Source organism: Gobio gobio (assembly GCF_949357685.1).
Source record: "Gobio gobio genome assembly, chromosome: 10".
Classification (NCBI taxonomy): Eukaryota; Metazoa; Chordata; class Actinopteri; order Cypriniformes; family Gobionidae; genus Gobio; species Gobio gobio.
Window position 1 is genome coordinate 45,469,993 of NC_137116.1, and position 18,316 is coordinate 45,488,308.

At 37.8% G+C, this 18,316-nt stretch overlaps 1 protein-coding gene across 2 annotated transcripts; it reads left to right on the plus strand.

The window, feature by feature from the left end:
* Window positions 1–569: 569 nt before the first annotated feature.
* Window positions 570–17,209, plus strand: nexn (nexilin (F actin binding protein)). 2 transcript variants are annotated; one of them, XM_079827149.1, is made up of 15 exons: window positions 570–839; window positions 3,278–3,700; window positions 4,450–4,641; window positions 5,087–5,171; window positions 5,291–5,439; window positions 7,364–7,564; window positions 7,685–7,864; window positions 11,109–11,297; window positions 11,643–11,834; window positions 12,256–12,303; window positions 15,084–15,278; window positions 15,368–15,589; window positions 15,672–15,860; window positions 16,009–16,372; window positions 16,528–17,209. In XM_079827149.1, exons 2-15 carry the CDS (start codon window positions 3,335–3,337, stop codon window positions 16,539–16,541), a joined length of 2,586 nt encoding a protein of 861 aa, XP_079683275.1. In that variant the 5' UTR covers window positions 570–839; window positions 3,278–3,334; the 3' UTR covers window positions 16,542–17,209. The 2 variants fall into 2 exon arrangements, with proteins under 2 accessions (XP_079683275.1, XP_079683276.1); XM_079827150.1 differs by having other exon boundaries at window positions 576–839; window positions 3,303–3,700.
* Window positions 17,210–18,316: the final 1,107 nt, after the last annotated feature.

Genomic DNA, 18,316 nt, shown 5'->3' on the forward strand with positions numbered 1-18,316 from the left:
ACAATACAGTATTGGTAAAATGGTTTTTAGTTAGCCTATAAAAGTATACTTATAATTTATGTTTTTAAAAGAGATAATCACGTTCCTCCATGTAAGCATATTTTATCTAAATGTTATTTTTTTATACATTATACATTTCAAATACATTGGGGAGTTTATGTTACATATTTATAGCATTATTTTAATGTCATGATGATGTCTGTGAAGTACTGATTCATGGAAAGGACATTAATTTATCACGTGACTTAATATAACACCTGTAAAATAATGGTAGGCCTATATGATAGCCTATACAAAGTTTTTAGTAATATAGGCTGCTATTAGCATACCATTTAGTACATTAGTCAAATATACAGACAACAATAAATATCCAGCAATGCATTAAACGTTGAAATCGTAGCCTGTGGGCTATTTAACATTAATTTTTTAGAGTGTTTACGCTGCCATTATGAAACATGAATGAATAAACAAATGACTAAATAATAACTTACAGGTAATTCGTGTCGTTAACAAAGTGAATATATCGTTCATAGCGACAAAACGGTTATTAAGTCGTGTAAAAGACCCTCAGACTCGGAGATAAGGAGACATATGTGGAGCGACAGCTGAGGCCGTCAGCCGGTGGCGCGTGTGGAATGCGGTAGATGGAGAGGGGCACGGATATTTTTATGGATAGCGCCCACCGATAACCGACTGCGCTCATTTGACTCTCAGTCGCATGTGAAGAGAAGACTAAACCTGTGCTTGGGGATTTAGATTTGATTTGAGCATTATCGAAGCCAACGTGAACTACAAAAAAATCTTATGAAAAACAAAGGGAGAATATCACTCTAAAGAAGGTAAGATATTTTTAAGTTATCGTTTATGATATGAAAGAATTTAACAAAGCATGTGGAGGACAAAAATTTCAAGTCCACAAGCATATGAGGGCCTGTACACGGTCAACCTCATATCTTTACTTTACTCACTGAGAATACAGTTGACTAGCCTACTTGGAAAGGACTGTTTTTATTTCATTAGATCATTTCAAATTACTTTAATTAATCACTTATAAAAAGCTAAAGATCGTTATAGAAAAAACAGTATTTCTGAGAAATTGTAATAAGCTAATGCTTAGCCAGATGATAAAGATACATGTATTCAATGTTTAACACATTGAATGACATCTTGACATTCTTTTAACACTTTTTTTTCTCTTGAATATTTAGTGTTTAGCTAAATGCTATTACATAGGCTATATAAGAAAACATTTATTCTCAGCATCCAACTCTGAAACCTTAAATGTCAAGATTAAATCTAACTACTAATAAAGATAGCAGTCTTACATTTCACTAACATTTCTGAGGAATGGTAAAAATTAAATACACTATAAAAATTAGTGCTCAGCATAAATTCACATTTTAAAAAAAAATACATCAATTGGAAATGTGGCAGGAAACAAGGCTTTCAAATGGTGACATTGTGTGTGTGTGTGTGTGTGTGTGTGTGTGTGTGGGGGGGGGGGGGGGGGGGGGGGGGGCATATTGTCTTTGTCATCTTCTAAAAGTGAGGTGTGATCAGTTGTGAGTTCGAATCACCAAAACACCAGTTGTGTGAGGTAAGAGCAAACGAGAGTGACCATGCATTGACATTTAATCATTACAGCTATATGATATTACACATGTGAGTCATGTGTTTTGCTGCATGGGTTAATGTTGCTGTTTTCCTGGGATTATTATTGTAGTTTGGATGAAGAATGTCAGATGTTGAACCTGTGAAATGGAAAGATGCAATTTAACAATGCACATAGTATAAACACACTCACACTCTCCATCGACGTAATGGTTTATGTATATTCTATCTTACACCCTACCACTAAACATCACAGAAAACTTTCTGCATTTTTACAAAAAAAAATTCTGTATGATTTATAAGCTTGCTTCCTCATGGGGACCTCAATTTAGGTCACCACGGTGACACAAGTCCCCATGAGTCAGTGTGCATTTAGGTTGAAGTCCCCACCAGGATAGAAACACACACGCGCACACACACACACACACACACACACACACACACACACACACACACACACACACACACACACACACACACACACACACACACACACACACACACACACACACACACACACACACACACACACACACACACACACACACACAGTTATTGTGTGTGGAGGATTATAAATCCATCCATTATTTTGACAAACTGGCTTTGTATATAACATTTTAAATAAGGAAACATCTAGAACTTAGTCATCTAGTCAGGGGTCTCATGTGTGCCATCTGGGTGCTGACCTCTTCTTAGACTCATATCTCCAGGTAAAAATAGCCTCAATCACATGGCTCACCCCAGACTGGGGGATAAAATTAGGGCCTGCATAAGGCTCCTGCTGGAGGTCCCGCACACATTCAGCTCATCTGTTCTTTTGCAGACCACCAACTAACACTTCCAAGACATTTCTTTACCTTATAAAAATCCTAGATCTGTGATATAATTAAAGTGCCCCATTATGTTTTTTCAAATATTATCTTTCATGCGGTGTGTTATAGCTGTTTGTGAATTTAAAAGGTCTGCAAAATTTTAAAGATCATCAGCAATTCCAGTCTCACTTTCTGTTACATACTTGCGTAACAATGTCACAAATTTGCATAATGCCAGTCTATGGTCTTCATTGGTTGCCCACAAACAATGTCTAATTGACCCGCCCTCGAACACTGCAGTTGTAGCTGAAGCATGAAAGAGTTTGGTTGGTGTTGTGGACATGTTGAGAGGACTGTGTTTTCAACGCTGCGAATCCACTTAGCATGCACTTCCAAAAGATGAGGACTCGCACTGGAATTGATACGGAAAAACCGACGCCATCGTTCCTTTTCATATCACTGTGTATCAAGCACTGAAGAAGCCTCCAGAGCTGAAATTCAGATAAGGCGTTTCATTTCTGACACATGCTGTAAGAGATAGACCAATCACAACTGACTTGGCTGTCTGACCAATCAGAGCAGAGTAGATCAATCACAATAGACTGGGCCATCTGATCTATCAGAGCAGATAAGGCTTTTAGAGAGACTGAATCTTCGAACAAACTGTTTTCAGACTGTGTAATGTATATTATGAGAAAATGACCTTGGATGCATTGTAGAAGACCTCCAAAACAAAATTAGAAACCTTTAAAATAGCATAACAGGGGTACTTGTAGTTACTAAAATTAGGGCTAGGAAAAATAGTTCCTTTGCACTGCAGTCTTGTGGTCATTATGTCTTTCTCCCAATGTCAGCTTCATCTGACGTATCTTGCAACAGGCCCTGTAACGGTGTGTTTGAGAAACAGCAACATGACTGAAGTGATGAGCATGGCGGATGTGTCAACAGACATGACGCATTTAAACAACACGGAAAACTTGAACGATATTGCTGACGCTGATGATACAGAGAACACAATCAACGATGAAAACCAAGAGGAAACGCATGACACGAGTTGCATGACTGAAGAGGTGGAAATGAACAGTGCTGCAGACGAACCAAACACCAAGTTACCAGAGAAGGAAGAGCCCGAACATGAGACAAAGACCAACGGCAGGGCGAGAAAACGAGAGAGGGCTCCAAAGACGACTGAGGAAAATGTGGAGAATGATGAAGAGGATGATGCATCACATAATACTGATATAACAAATATGTCAGATGTGGCTCTAAAACAAGAGGTATGGTTTGATGGAGCTATAATAATATGCGTAAATATTTTAAAATAATTAAATGAAATACAAATTTCACATAATTAACACACACAGTTTTGCTCATAAGTTTGCATACCTCTTGCAGAACATGCAAGATTAACAAAATAAGAGTCATGTGTTATTTTGTATTCAGTACTGTCCTGAATAACAGATGTTGACAAAATCCACAAGACAAAATAATAACTGAATTTACACAAATGAACCAGTTCAAAAGTTGAATCTTAATAATATGTGTTGTTACCTGGATAATAAACAACTGTTTTTATGTTTTGTGATAGTTGTTCATGAGTCCCTTGTTTGTCCGGTTTTCTTATTTCTTTAAAATACTTTTTTTTTTTTTTTTTATTTAGCACTGACCTTTAGATATTTCATGTTTCCCTGAAGACAAAATAATTTACTCCAATCATCCAATATAAAATAACATTTAAATGTATGAGCTGTAAACTTATGAGCAGAACTATATAATAAAAAAAAATATATATATATATAAAAATAATTATGAAAATAGATATATATACTGTATATTTAATATGCTAATTTATAAAATGGAAAAATAACCAATTATAATGTTATATGTAATTTGTAATCATATAAGCATTACTCTCTGCAAAAGAATATATATATATTTAAAAAAATGGAAATGAACTAATTTTCCATTTCTCTTTTACTAACAATCTCTCCATCTCTAACAACCTCGTTTTCCCTTTCTTCTGAAGAAACTGCTTAAAACATCTAAGCCTGTACAGAGAAGTTATGTTCCCAAGATGGGGAAAGAAGACGTGAAGAATAAGTTTGAGGCCATGCAGAAAGCTAGAGAAGAGAGAAACCAAAAGAGAAGTCAGGAAGAGCAAAAGAAACGCAGAGATCAGTACGTTAAAGAGAGAGAATACAGTCGCAGGAAGCAAATGGTCAGTAGAGAAACCTGCCCATCAGCACCTTGTTTGTTCATCCACTGACTGCACTGCCTCATCTCTCTGACACTAACAATGCTTAGTAGATGAATTTGCCTTGAGGTTAAAGAAAAGACTGCTTGCTGGGTATTCAGTGTTTGCGTAAGATTAGGCATGCATCAATACCCGATTCCAGGTATTTAAAAGGATATACACAAACCTTCTTACAAAAAGAGCTTTTAATCAGTAAAACACCCCAGTATCTGTGATGCCTGCTTGCTGCATGCACACTCTACTGATCCCCTGCCCATGTCACAATTGACGGCCCAATCAGCATCCGCCCCTGTAGGTCATATGTGCCTGTCTTACAAGGATTAAGGTCTGCTTGGCTTGCTACGACCAGCATGGTTTCTGATCCTGGATAAAACGCCTAACCTCACAACAACTGTCGGATCCTCCACAGATAAAGGAACTCCTCGCCTCTAGCGATGAAGAGGAAGAGGTGAAGCCGACGAAGATAGAAAAATCATATGTTCCCAAGATTACCGGTATGAGACAAATGGAGGGACTTTTATATTTGATTTTTTGGACCGAACCAACGTAATCATTGCAACAGCACTTTAATCCCGTTATAGACGCCAACTGTCGGCTTTCTGTCCATTCACAGGCAGCGTGAAGGGGAAGTTTGCAGTGATGGAGAAACAGAGGCAGGAAGAGGAGAGGAAAAGAACAGAAGAGGAGAGAAAGAAGCGAGCTGCACAGGAGGCCAAAGAGAAGGCCAAGATTCAGAAAGAGCTGGCCAAGAAAGCTGAGGAGGTGAGTCAGTGTGTCATGATAACAGACTGTGGCTGAAGCACTAGCAGGATGCTTTTAATGCGACTTGGCAGTCGGCTGCTTTATCAGGTCTACTGTTAGAAAATCTCCAGCAAAGTATCTGTAATCACTCTGGTAATCCTCTGATATAATCTAAAGTTCTATTTTAAAACCTAGCAATATATGTAAGTGAAATCAATTCATGGAATGGATTGATAGTATAACAATTATTATCAACCCTTTATTATGATTGTAATATATAATATATAAATGTTATATTATAAATATATAAATTCAATATAAATATTGTGTTTTATTTACTGTATCTGTCTGTCTGTCTGTCTGTCTGTCTGTCTGTCTGTCTGTCTGTCTGTCTATCTATCTATCTATCTATCTATCTATCTATCTATCTATCTATCGTCTGTCTGTCTGTCTGTCTGTCTGTCTGTCTGTCTATCTATCTATCTATCGTCTGTCTGTCTGTCTGTCTGTCTGTCTGTCTGTCTGTCTGTCTATCTATCTATCTATCTATCTATCTATCTATCTATCTATCTATCTATCTATCAACTTGCTCAGTTGGGGACACTACATTTTTCAACTAAATATCGAAATAAATCTAATTATTAAACTAAATTAACCATATAAACTAAATTACTGATCTAATTACTGTTCTAATGCCCACATTGTCACTGTATGATAATTGAAATGAGCTGATGACATCACCATTTTCTCCAGAAGAACGGCTATACGGCTGAATAGAATTCTGTTGAATTATTTTCCTGTTAAACACTGTGAAGCTGCTTTGAAACAATCTGCATTATTAAAAGCGCTATATAAATAAAGTTTACTTGACTTGACTTGACTATCTATCTATCTATCTATCTATCTATCTATCTATCTATCTATCTATCTATCTATCTATCTATCTATCTATCTATCTATCTATCTATCTATCTATCTATCTATCTATCTATCTATCTATCTATCTATCTATCTATCTATCTATCTATCTATCTATCTATCTATCTATCATCTATCTATCTAGTCTGTCTGTCTGTCTGTCTATCTATCTCTCGTCTGTCTGTCTATATATTTAGATAAAGGAAGTAATACTTGTATTCAGCAAGGATATAAGTAATACAATTTATAATGTTACAATACATTTCTAGGACTACTGAAAATTCAGCTTTGCCATCACAGAAATAAATTAAATTTTAAAACTATTATTTTAAATTGTAATAATGTTTCACAATAATAGTGTATTTATTGTCTTCTCAAATAAATGCATCCTTAGTAGGCATTAGAGACTTCTTTAAAAAAAAAAGATTCCTAGCTAAAAATTTTAATGGTAATGTATGATAAATATTCCAAAATGATATGTGAAATGTGTGCAATGATGGCCAAAGACATGGCAATGATGGCCAAAGACATGTCAGTTCATATACAACATGGCACTGGGTGTTAAATTTAGGAAAATGCCACACTTTCTGGAGCCAGAGTTAACAAGCATGGACAACATGTGACTGGCAACTGTTTCCCAGCACTTGCAGGCCGTGCTCTCTAACTGAATTAACAGTCCCATATCTCGGTCTAGTATGACACAAATGAAGGCAACTGTGCCAGAAGAATGTTTTTTGCTGTCAGGCCTTATCTGAAACCTATCTGGATGCTTCTCCATGACTGCAGGAATGTTGCAGGTCAAAGCAGTATAAATGAAAAAAACTATTTGTTATTGCTTTAGATTACAACATGAATGCGATTACTCACATTTACTCACATTACTCAGACTCACAATTTGATTACTCACATTTGTTTCTGATTTTCCAAAAAAAAAAGGAAGTTAACATTTCATCATACCGTCATCATATAATTCCAATGATAAAAATGCTATTTAATCTGTTTGGGTAACTTCTTTACTTCATCACAGGAAGGTGATGACAGCCTTTTGGTTCGAGTAGTGCCTGCAAAATCACAGAAACAACCAGGAAAGATCAGGGTCAATTTTGAGGACATGGAGAAGAGCCGAGAAGAGGAATTAAAGAAGCGAACTGAGGAGGAGAAGAAGAAGAGATACGATGAAAACCGGCAGTCCTTCCGAGAGGCCAAGCGTCGCTCCATGGTTGAACAGGTGAAGATTCTGCTTTAAACTATCAATATAATCTGTACATGAAAAAAAAAAGTTGTTAATTTTGGAAATATATCTATAAATAAAATTAAAAATTGACTAAAAAAAGTTTCTTTAAAAAAGTTGGACGATGTAGAGTCTAATCCCAAAGAGAAGGAACAGATGACCCCCGGTAAACTGCGTCTGACGTTTGAAGAGCAGGAAAAAGAGCGACAGGAGCAGCAGAGAAAACAGGCAGAGGAGGAAGCCCGACGCAGACTAGTGGAAGAAAGAAAAACTTTTGAAGAGGCTAAGCTGGGAATGGTGGGTATATTTTCAAGAACCAGTGGATATATTCTTTTACACATATAATATATATAATGGACCCTTTTTTTGGGAGGGGGGGGGGGGGGGGCAATTTAAAATGCATGCAAATGCAATATTTGCAGTATATAACAAAATATAAAACATGACATTTTAAGCAACATGCTTACTTTAAAAATGTACACAGTTGTACACAATCAATGTACACATGTACACTTTCAATCAAAGCATTAAGTTTTAGGTTTTAAAAATATGAAACAATAAATATATTGTTGAAAATTAAGACAAAACATTCTAGGACATCTTCTGGTTGTAAAAGTTTGTGCAACATATTTATAGTTAATTTAATGAGCTAGACCGAATGTTATTCTGCAAGGACCCCGTGGGAACTTAAAGCTGCAGTCCGTAACTTTTTTGGGGTTAAAAATGATAAAAATTAAGTGCATAACCAGCCAGTGTTCAAAACAATCTCCTTACCTTAGCCCGATTCACAACGGTAAGGTTGTAATAATGTGTTATAATTTGAGTGGTACTGGTAGCTTTCCGCAGGAAATACGAGCTTCCGCCGTTCGTCTTTGCGTCATGTCTGTATACATAAAGGAGTCGGGCTACTGGGCAATATCGCGTGTGTGGATGCTGCAGGTGGTGGATCGTTTGTGGTCTCTTCTTACAGCAGCTGAAATGTACATCCCCAAATCAGAAAAAGTTGGGACAGTGTGGAAAACGCAAAAAAAAAGAAAAAAGAATTGATTTCTAAATTTACTTTGACTTGTATTTCATTGTAGACAATATGAACACAAAATATTTCATGTTTTGTCTGGTCAACTTCATGTCATTTGTAAATATGCATCCTTTCCTGTCATTCAGACATAAAATGGTTAAATAATGATGTGATTTGAAACAGGTGATGTCAACAGGTGATTGTAATTATGATTTGGTACAAAAGCAGAATCCAAGAAAGGTTTAATCCTTTAGGAGCAAAGATGGGCAGAGGATCGCCAGTTTGCCAACAAATATGTGAGAAAATTATTGAAATGTTTAAAAACAATGTTCCTCAAAGAAAGATAGGAAGAGATTTTGATATTTCACATTCAACAGTGCATAACATAATTAAAAGATTCAAGGAATCTGGAGGAATTTCAGTGCGTAAAGGACAAAGGCGCAAGCCTAAGCTGAACAACCGTGATCTCCGATCCCTCAGGCGGCGCTGCATCAAGAATCGTCATTCATCTATAAGCGATATCACCACATGGGCTCAGGACTACTTTGGCAAACCTTTGTCAAGTACCACAATACGTAGTTACATCCACAAATGCCAGTTAAAACTGTACTGTGCCAAAAGGAAGCCCTATGTTAACATTGTCCAGAAGCGCTGTCGACTTCTCTGGGCTCGGAGGCATCTGGGATGGACCATCACACAGTGGAAACGTGTACTGTGGTCAGATGAATCAGTATTTGAGGTATTTTTTGGGAGGAATGGACGCCGTGTGCTCCGGACCAAAGAAGAAAAGGATCATCCAGACTGTTACCAGCAACAAGTCCAAAAGCCAGGGTCTGTCATGGTATGGGGTTGTGTCAGTGCCCTTGGCAAAGGTAACTTGCACTTCTGTGAAGGCACCATTAATGCTGAAAAGTACATAGAGATTTTGGAGCATAATTTGCTGCCTTCAAGAAGACATCTCAGGGACGTCCATGCATATTTCAACAAGACAATGCAAAACCACATTCTGCACACATTACAAAGTCCTGGCTGCGGAGGAAGAGGGTACGGGTACTTGACTGGCCTGCCTGCAGTCCCGACCTGTCTCCAATAGAGAATGTGTGGCGCATTTTGAAGCGATGTGTAATGTAATGGCAACATTACAAAGTGGTAAATGCTTTACTGTCCCAACTTTTTTTTAAATGTGTTGCAGGTCTGAATGACAGGAAAGGATGGATATTTACAAATGACATGAAGTTGACCAGACAAAACATGAAATATTTTTTGTTCATATTGTCTGCAATGAAATACAAGTCAAAGTAAATTTAGAAATCACTTCTTTTTTTTTTTTTTTTGCGTTTTCCATACTGAAATTATTTTTGAATTTGGTGCCTTCTAGACAGAGAAAAGACAGAAAAAGTATTTTTGTCTCATGTGGATGAAAGACAACATATCCTAGAATGCACTTGCTTCACTGCCCAACGAGGCCACTCATAAGCCATGGCTACTGGTTACATCTCTTGCCCACGGCAGTCATTCAAAGCGCGTGTCCAGTCTGGCACGTTTTCAGATATGGAAGCTAAAATTTCATAGGAATTCATTGAAAAGTTGAAACACTCACTTTTCTCTGCACTGCTCCGTTATGAATGCCCAAGGCCGAGCTGGGCTGAAAATATGCGTAACTAGTTCCTTGTACTGGCTGTAGTCTTTAGGCTCTGGCCCAAAAAATCATCCGATTACACAAAATGACGATATTTGCATCATCGGAGGATTTTTTCCAGAAATAAAATGCATAATTCTCTCGTCTCAGGGGGACATGAGGGGGGAAAGTACCATAATTCGAATATACTACGGGTTTCTACTGATACAAAGCTTAATGCTAAATCACCGAAGAAACCCTTTAAAGGTGCTCTGTGTAAATTTTAGTTGGGAATTGCAACCATCCACTACTCACCCCTCACTTTTGAAGCACATAGTGAAGCTACCGTGGCCGACACAGGACAAAGATGTCGTCATCTAAAACAGCATTGCTAGCGCTCTGTAGAGCAGTTTGTCCGTTTAGGGCTGCTGTAGAAACATGGTGGTGCAAAATGGCGACTTCAGTAATAAAAAATTTTAAAAGTTTAATAAAAACATAACGGTTCATTATGTAAACTCTTTATACACCACTGAAAACATAGTTAAGTATATTATATATGGCATTTCTGTCAATAGATCCTCATAAATATTACGCAGTGCACCTTTAATACATCCGTGAAAAATGGCCTCAATACACATGATTTTCAGAGCAGCTGAGTTTAAAGATTTAAAGATTGTTTTCCTACACAATGCTAAAACAAATCCTAACCCTACCCTACACCCTAACCTTAACCAACAAAACTGGTTGCAGGTCGATATTTGCAATGAACTTGTTTGGTAGGGGAATCACACCGTCAAGACAAGTTGGTTAAAAATAAGAAAAAGTAGCCAAGAAAAGTTAGCTAAGTGCCCAAAATTGTCCAGACATGAATAATGTAATGAGTGATAATGTTCGCTTTATCACAGGCCCTGGATGATGAGGACATTCAGGATACAGAAGGAGAGAAGGAAGAATTCAGACCTGGTAAACTTCGACTCAGTTTTGAAGAGCTGGAAAGACAGAGGCTGGAAGAAGAACATAAGCGTGTGGAGGAAGAAAGGAAAAGACGCATCGAAGAAGAGAGAAAGTCCTTTGCCGAGGCCAGAAAGAGCATGGTCAGTTTGTGTGCTTGTGAAAAACATGTTTGTTTGTTTTTTTCTCCCCCATGTACTATGGTAACCATGATATACTTTGATAGTGGTATATATATCACCTTCTGATACTTTGTTAGGGAGTCCTAAACAATATTTAATAGACATAAAATGCTCACTATTATTGCAAAAGGTCATTACGAACATGCCTATGACTTATCTGTCTTGCAATATAACGCCTATGATCTAAAATCAGACAGAGATAAGGGTTTTCTGACTTGGCACAGTTGGACATGTAAACTGGGTGCCAGATTAAACTTTGACTGTTGACTAACTCATTTTCCCCAAACCTAATCTATTCACTTGCAGGTTGTAAATAGTGACGATGACATGCTTCTGGCCATGATAAACTCAGACGGGGCCAAACCCGGGAAGCTGGCCATCAGCTTTGAGGATCTGGAAAGACAAAGACGAGAAGAGGAGCAGAAAAAGAAAGAAGAGGAGGCAAAGCGACGCCTGGAAGAGGAGAAAAAACTTTTTGCAGAAGCTCGCAAGAGCATGGTAGGACCACGCATGAGATGTAACATACTGTATTTGCGCATGTACAGTGCGTTTGCATGCACTAATTGATGTGACCAACAAAAGTACATCTTAAACAACAACAACAAAAATTCCATTAATGTGCTATATTCAGATAATTATATAACTGCTGTTCTAGTTATTAATAATATAACATAAACATACTTTATGCTGCATGTTAATTGCAATGCAATCTGCTCATTATATTTATATCATCTGAGCACATGTCAGTCAGCTAACAACTGTTAACCAGTGTCAATTTCAATACAACCTACTTTAGTAATCTAAAACAATTAATTCGGTTGCAAATGTAAACACAACACATGTGCAAATCTCCAGTGTGCTCAAATGGTATACCTGCTGCAATGCTTGTCTGTTATGCTTTTCAAATTGTGTCTTTAAGAGCCCTGGCCTGGATCAGGATAATATGACTGGATATGGAGATAAAGAAGTAAGAAACTTTTTTAAACAGAAACCACTACCCTGCTCAAGAGAAGCATTGCCACAATGATTGATGACACAAAAAAAGAAATCAAGAAATAAAATAATGTACTTAGAGAGGCCAAAACATTCCAGTGAAGCTAGACAAAAATAAACATATTCAAGAAAGCTATTTTCTCAGAAGACAAGTCTTAAAAGGTCATATCATTCATATCATTAATTTCAATTTAGCCCCCCCCCCTCGAGTTTACAGTATTAGTCAAGTGTATGTTTAGGTTTTTAGAATAAATCATTATTGTAGCTTGTCTTTTTGGGCTATAGAGAAGAAATGTCGATTCCTCATGATATGACACCTTTGAATATATTTTGCGTCTCAAACAAATATATTTTGTTTAAAGGCTATTGTTACGTGATTTAGTTGGTTTCCCTCCCCCTTTTGTTTTTGGTTGTCTTGTTTTCCTGTTCTCCCCTGTCGCTCAGTTGTAGGTGCTGTGATTGGTTGCTTTAAAAATTAAAAATATGTATGGGTAAATAAGAAAAAAGATCAATATATGATTCTATTCAGTGTAGTAAATACAATTATTCTAATGTTTTAAGTACTAATAAAAAACAGAATTAGGGGGTCCAGATCTTCACACTGTTCAAACATGGCTGTCTATGTTTTTGCTCACATAACTGTGTGATAATGTATAGCTCTTTTTACACTTGGTTTGATGTTTTAACCGATTTTGTCTATTAGAGTAACAGGGATGTGTGCCATTTAGATTTGAACTGAAACAGACAGATCAGGGAGGAAGGACAATTAATTTCCTAGAATGCATCACCAATTTCAACCACCTGTGGGATTTGGATTCAATTCAAAGAAAAACAGTGACTGCATCCGAAATCATATACTTCCCTAATATATTCTGAAGTGTGCATATGATGGACACTTTTATTATCCCTTGAGGCCACGGGAGAGGATTTGTGAATGGCAGTGAAGCGACTTAACTGACACTGGTAGGTCACATGATAATGACAACATGGGGAATGTAGTATGTTCGGATTACATTCATTCTTCATACTCATACTACAACCCCAAATCAGAAAAAGTTGGGACACTATGGAAAACGCAAAAAAAAAAAAAAAGAAGTGATTTCTAAATTTACTTTGACTTGTATTTAATTGCAGACAATATGAACAAAAAATATTTAATGTTTTGTCTGGTCAACTTCATGTCATTTGTAAATATGCATCCTTTCCTGTCATTCAGACCTGCAACACATTTAAAAAAAAGTTGGGACAGTAAAGCATTTACCACTTTGTAATGTTGCCATTCCTTTTCACAACACTTAAAAGACGTTTAGGGACTGAAGACACCAAGTGATGAAGTGTTTCAGGTGTAATTTTGTCCCATTCTTCCTGCAATCAAGTCTTAAGGTGGGCAACAGTACGGGGTCTTCGTTGTCGCAGCCACACATTCTCTATTGGAGACAGGTCGGGACTGCAGGCAGGCCAGTCAAGTACCCGTACCCTCTTCCTCCACAGCCAGGACTTTGGAATGTGTGCAGAATGTGGTTTTGTCTTTTTGAAATATGCATGGACGTCCCTGGAAAAGATGTCTTCTTGAAAACAGCATATTATGCTCCAAAATCTCTATGTACTTTTCAGCATTAATGGTGCCTTCACAGAAGTGCAAGTTACCTTTGCCAAGGGCACTGACACAACCCCATACCATGACAGACCCTGGCTTTTGGACTTGTTGCTGGTCTGGATGATCCTTTTCTTCTTTGGTCCGGAGCACACGGCGTCCATTCCTCCCAAAAAATACCTCAAATACTGATTTATCTGACCACAGTACACGTTTCCACTGTGTGATGGTCCATCCCAGATGCCTCCGAGCCCAGAGAAGTCGACGGCGCTTCTGGACACTGTTAATATAGGGCTTCCTTTTGGCACAGTACAGTTTTAACTGGCATTTGTGGATGTAACTACGTATTGTGGTACTTGACAAAGGTTTGCCAAAGTAGTCCTGAGCCCATGTGGTGATATCGCTTATAGATGAATGACGATTCTTGATGCAGTGCCGCCTGAGGGATCGGAGATCACGGTTGTTCAGCTTAGGCTTGCGCCCTTGTCCTTTACGCACTGAAATTCCTCCAGATTCCTTGAATCTTTTAATTATGTTATGCACTGTTGAATGTGAAATATCCAAATCTCTTTCTATCTTTCTTTGAGGAACATTGTTTTTAAACATTTCAATAATTTTCTCACGTATTTGTTGGCAAACTGGCGATCCTCGGCCCATCTTTGCTCCTAAAGGATTAGACCTTTCTTGGATGCTGCTTTTGTACCAAATCATAATTACAATCACCTGTTGACATCACCTGTTTCAAATCACATCATTATTTAACCATTTTACCTCATTACTAGCCCTAAATTGCTCCTGTCCCAACTTGTTTTGAAATGTGTTGCAGGTCTGAATGACAGGAAAGGATGCATATTTACAAATGACATGAAGTTGACCAGACAAAACATTAAATATTTTGTGTTCATATTGTCTGCAATGAAATACAAGTCAAAGTAAAATTAGAAATCACTTCTTCTTTTTTTTTTGCGTTTTCCTTACTGTCCCAACTTTTTCTGATTTGGGGTTGTATATAGAATATACTTTTTTAGCAGTCATTAAGTTATCACTTATAGGTCCTATTCAAGAGATTATCTGATTTCGGATGCAGCCACTCTACTTGCACAAGATGTATACAAATATATTGAATATCAATTGAGATGTGTATCCCATTTTTGTGACAGGGGCAGGATGATAACGAAACTCTGGTGCGGACAGAGTCACAGGAAGCAATGCACCCAGGGAAACTAGAAATCAACTTTGAGGAGATGCTGAAGATGAAAGAGGAGGCAGAGCGTAAGCGCAAGGCGGAGGCCAGACGCCAGAAAATGGAGATGGAGAAGAAAGAGTTTGAACAGTTGCGACAAGAGATGGGCGAGGTCAGCTTCACATGCCATTAAAATGATCATTACATTTCCAATTTCATAACATGTTTGCTTATTTACATATGTTTTGTGGGTTTAATTAGGATGAGATCAATGAAAGCTCTGAGGTGGTGAGCAACGAGTACGAGGAGCTAACAAAGCTGAAGCGGACTGGCTCCATCCAGGCCAAAAGCCTGAAATCCAAGTTTGAGAAGATCAAGCAGCTCACAGACGAGGAGATCCAGAAGAAGATCGAGGAGGAACGAGCAAGAAGGAAAGAAATTGATGAAAAAATCAAGGAGAGAGAGGCAGAGCGCTGCCAGGAGGTGACGGAACGAGGCAATGTCTCATTTATTCATTCCAGCTAAAGAACGTTGAAGTGAAGAATTTTGCTAATTTCTTCCACAGGATGAAGATGAGGACAAAACAACTCCAACTAAACCAGAGGACGTCCCGTTCAGACAGAAAGTGGACATGCGAGCACGGTTCGAACAAATGGCAAAGGCCAGAGAAGAGGAGCAGAAGAGGAAGATCGAAGAGCAGAAATTACAGAGGATGCAGTTTGAACAACAGGAAATTGACGCTGCTCTCCAAAAAGTAAACCTCTCCTGGGCTGCTTTGTTTAAGAACTAAATGGCGGACATGCCTGGATCTGATGTCAACTCTAATGCATGACAGAACTGCACGCGTGTGATTTCTGTTGTTTTTTTCCGAGTGTGAAACATTTTGTCATGTGTCTTGTCAGAAAAAGGAAGAAGATGAGGAGGAAGAGGGTAGCATCATTAACGGCTCTGCCGCTTATGAGGATGAAGAGGACCATGCCAGGTCAGGTGCTCCGTGGTTTAAGAAGCCCCTGAAGAACCAGTCGGTGGTTGACGCAGAGCCTGTGCGGTTCACAGTGAAGATCACGGGAGAACCCAAACCAGAGGTCACTTGGTGGTTTGAGGGTGAGCTGCTGCCGGATTCTGAAGACTATCAGTACATCGAGAGAGGCGAGACCTACTGCCTGTACCTGCCGGAAACGTTCCCCGAGGACGAAGGAGAGTACATGTGCAAAGCCGTCAACAGCCGAGGCACTGCCGCCAGCACCTGCATTCTCACAATTGAAAGTAAGCTGCCTCCTGCCTCTACTAACCACCTGCATGCTGAGATTTCTTACGCCGTCGCTAAACTCAAACGGATCGCATGCTCCACTTCCACTCGGTTCTTCTTCTTCTTGTTAATCAAACCGTGTCTCTCTGTCTCCCTGTCTTTCTCTTTCCAGCTGAGGACTACTGATGCTCTCCTTCTCTGGAACTTTCCCAGACTTTTATTTTTTTTCTTTTATAAAAGTTCATTTCTCACGGTAGGGCCAAAAACCGAGGAGGAAGGAGCGGTATTTTTTTTTTTCTTCCATTCCTCCTGAAGATACGCTCAATGATGAAGTGCAATCTGTTGTTTACATTAGATGCTGCACTCACAGTTATCAAAACAAAAAAAAATACTCCATATCTGGGATGAATTTGTGCCAAAACACAGATACCGTTCCCATGATCTTCTAGAATAAATACATAGCGTAGCTGAAAGAGAAATCTAGTTAAGCAAATACATTTTAGTTCAACATATACCCACTTTGACACCGAGGAAGGATCCCATGTCACCGAATGAATGAGACGTTACTTGAGAGTTTGATTCAGTATCTGTAAAGGGGGCTGTGGTTGCATTTTCTTTGCTGAATTCCTATAAGCACCTCTGTTCAGGCTCAGATGTTTTTTTTCCACTTTGTGAGTATTGGAAGTTTTGATTAAAAATGTACTCATGGAGCTTTCATATCCCCAGATATTTATATGTTAAAGTGTAGTGAGTAAATGAAATGTATGGACAGTGTATGTAGGTAGAGGTGATTTTAGATTTTAGGCAGAATATTTGTGTAATGTAAAAAATGATAATAAAATGAATGAAACGTGTGGTTGGCCGGTTTTATAAACTAACACTTTATTTACGTTTTAGGAGACGTGGCCTGGTGGATTCATCTGATTACAGTATCATATAAAACAGAGTCTTTGGTTTAATGCAAATTGGTATTAAACCTTTCCTAATTTGAATGTATAATTAAAAGGAATTGAAAGAAATTCAACAAAAATCATACTGTTCTCAACATAGATATGTATACATGGTTCTCAAGACAGATTGACAGAAATATTTTAGAAAATATTTTTAAAAAGCTTGAAGGCCATGCAGGCCTAAATGACAGAATAACAGACAAAATAGGGTATAAATAGTAATAAAAAATGTAAAAGCTCTGGTTCAAGTGCCATTTTGCAATAGACAAATATTGTATTACGTTCTTCTCCACAACCAGCTCACATATAGACAAATATTTTATTTTTTGTCAACAAACAAGACTTCATTACTCAATGGAGACAGTTCTGCTAGACATTTTCAGTGTATTTTCATATAAATCAACTTATTTCAGGCCATATCTGACCCTTTTTTAAGCTATTCTGATTAAATAGAACAGTGAACATTAAGATAGATAGATAGATCTTGGTTTATTATTTACAAAATATGAATATGAAAAAGTAATCTTCTACATACCTGTCAACAGAGGAGTTACTTTCCAACTTTACAGCAACATAGGCTTATTAATTTCTATAGAATCTTGTTTTCGTCACGGATATAGAGATATAAACTCGCAATTCTGACTTTTACTCGCATCGCATGTATGAGTTTATATAACGCAATTCTGACTTTATAACTCGCATTTGCGAGTAGGCCTATTTCACGCAATTCTGACTTTATAACACGAAATTGCGACTTTATTACTCGCAATTCTGACTTTATAACTCGCAATTGCTAGTTTATATCCCCCAATTCTGAGGTAAAAGCCAGAATTGTGAGACAAAAAGTCGCAAATATCTTTTTATATTTAATTTTTATTCTGTATTTCCACAAATGTTTACAAATATTTCCTTCTTTGCAAACTGTAACAAAGTAATTAATGTTGCATCCGCTGGGAGGCGCAGCTGTGTCATGAATCCACACTTTTTTTACGGTCTATGATCCACACACAC

What these genes read in the sequence shown, in the direction of transcription:
- nexn (XM_079827149.1), top strand. Translation starts at nt 3,335, where the DNA reads ATGACTGAAGTGATGAGCATGGCGGATGTGTCAACAGACATGACGCAT. An exon ending in CCGAGGCCAGAAAGAGCATG is followed by an intron (nt 11,298 to 11,642) that starts GTCAGTTTGTGT and finishes ATTCACTTGCAG; the next exon opens with GTTGTAAATAGTGACGATGA. An exon ending in CTGGATATGGAGATAAAGAA is followed by an intron (nt 12,304 to 15,083) that starts GTAAGAAACTTT and finishes TTTTTGTGACAG; the next exon opens with GGGCAGGATGATAACGAAAC.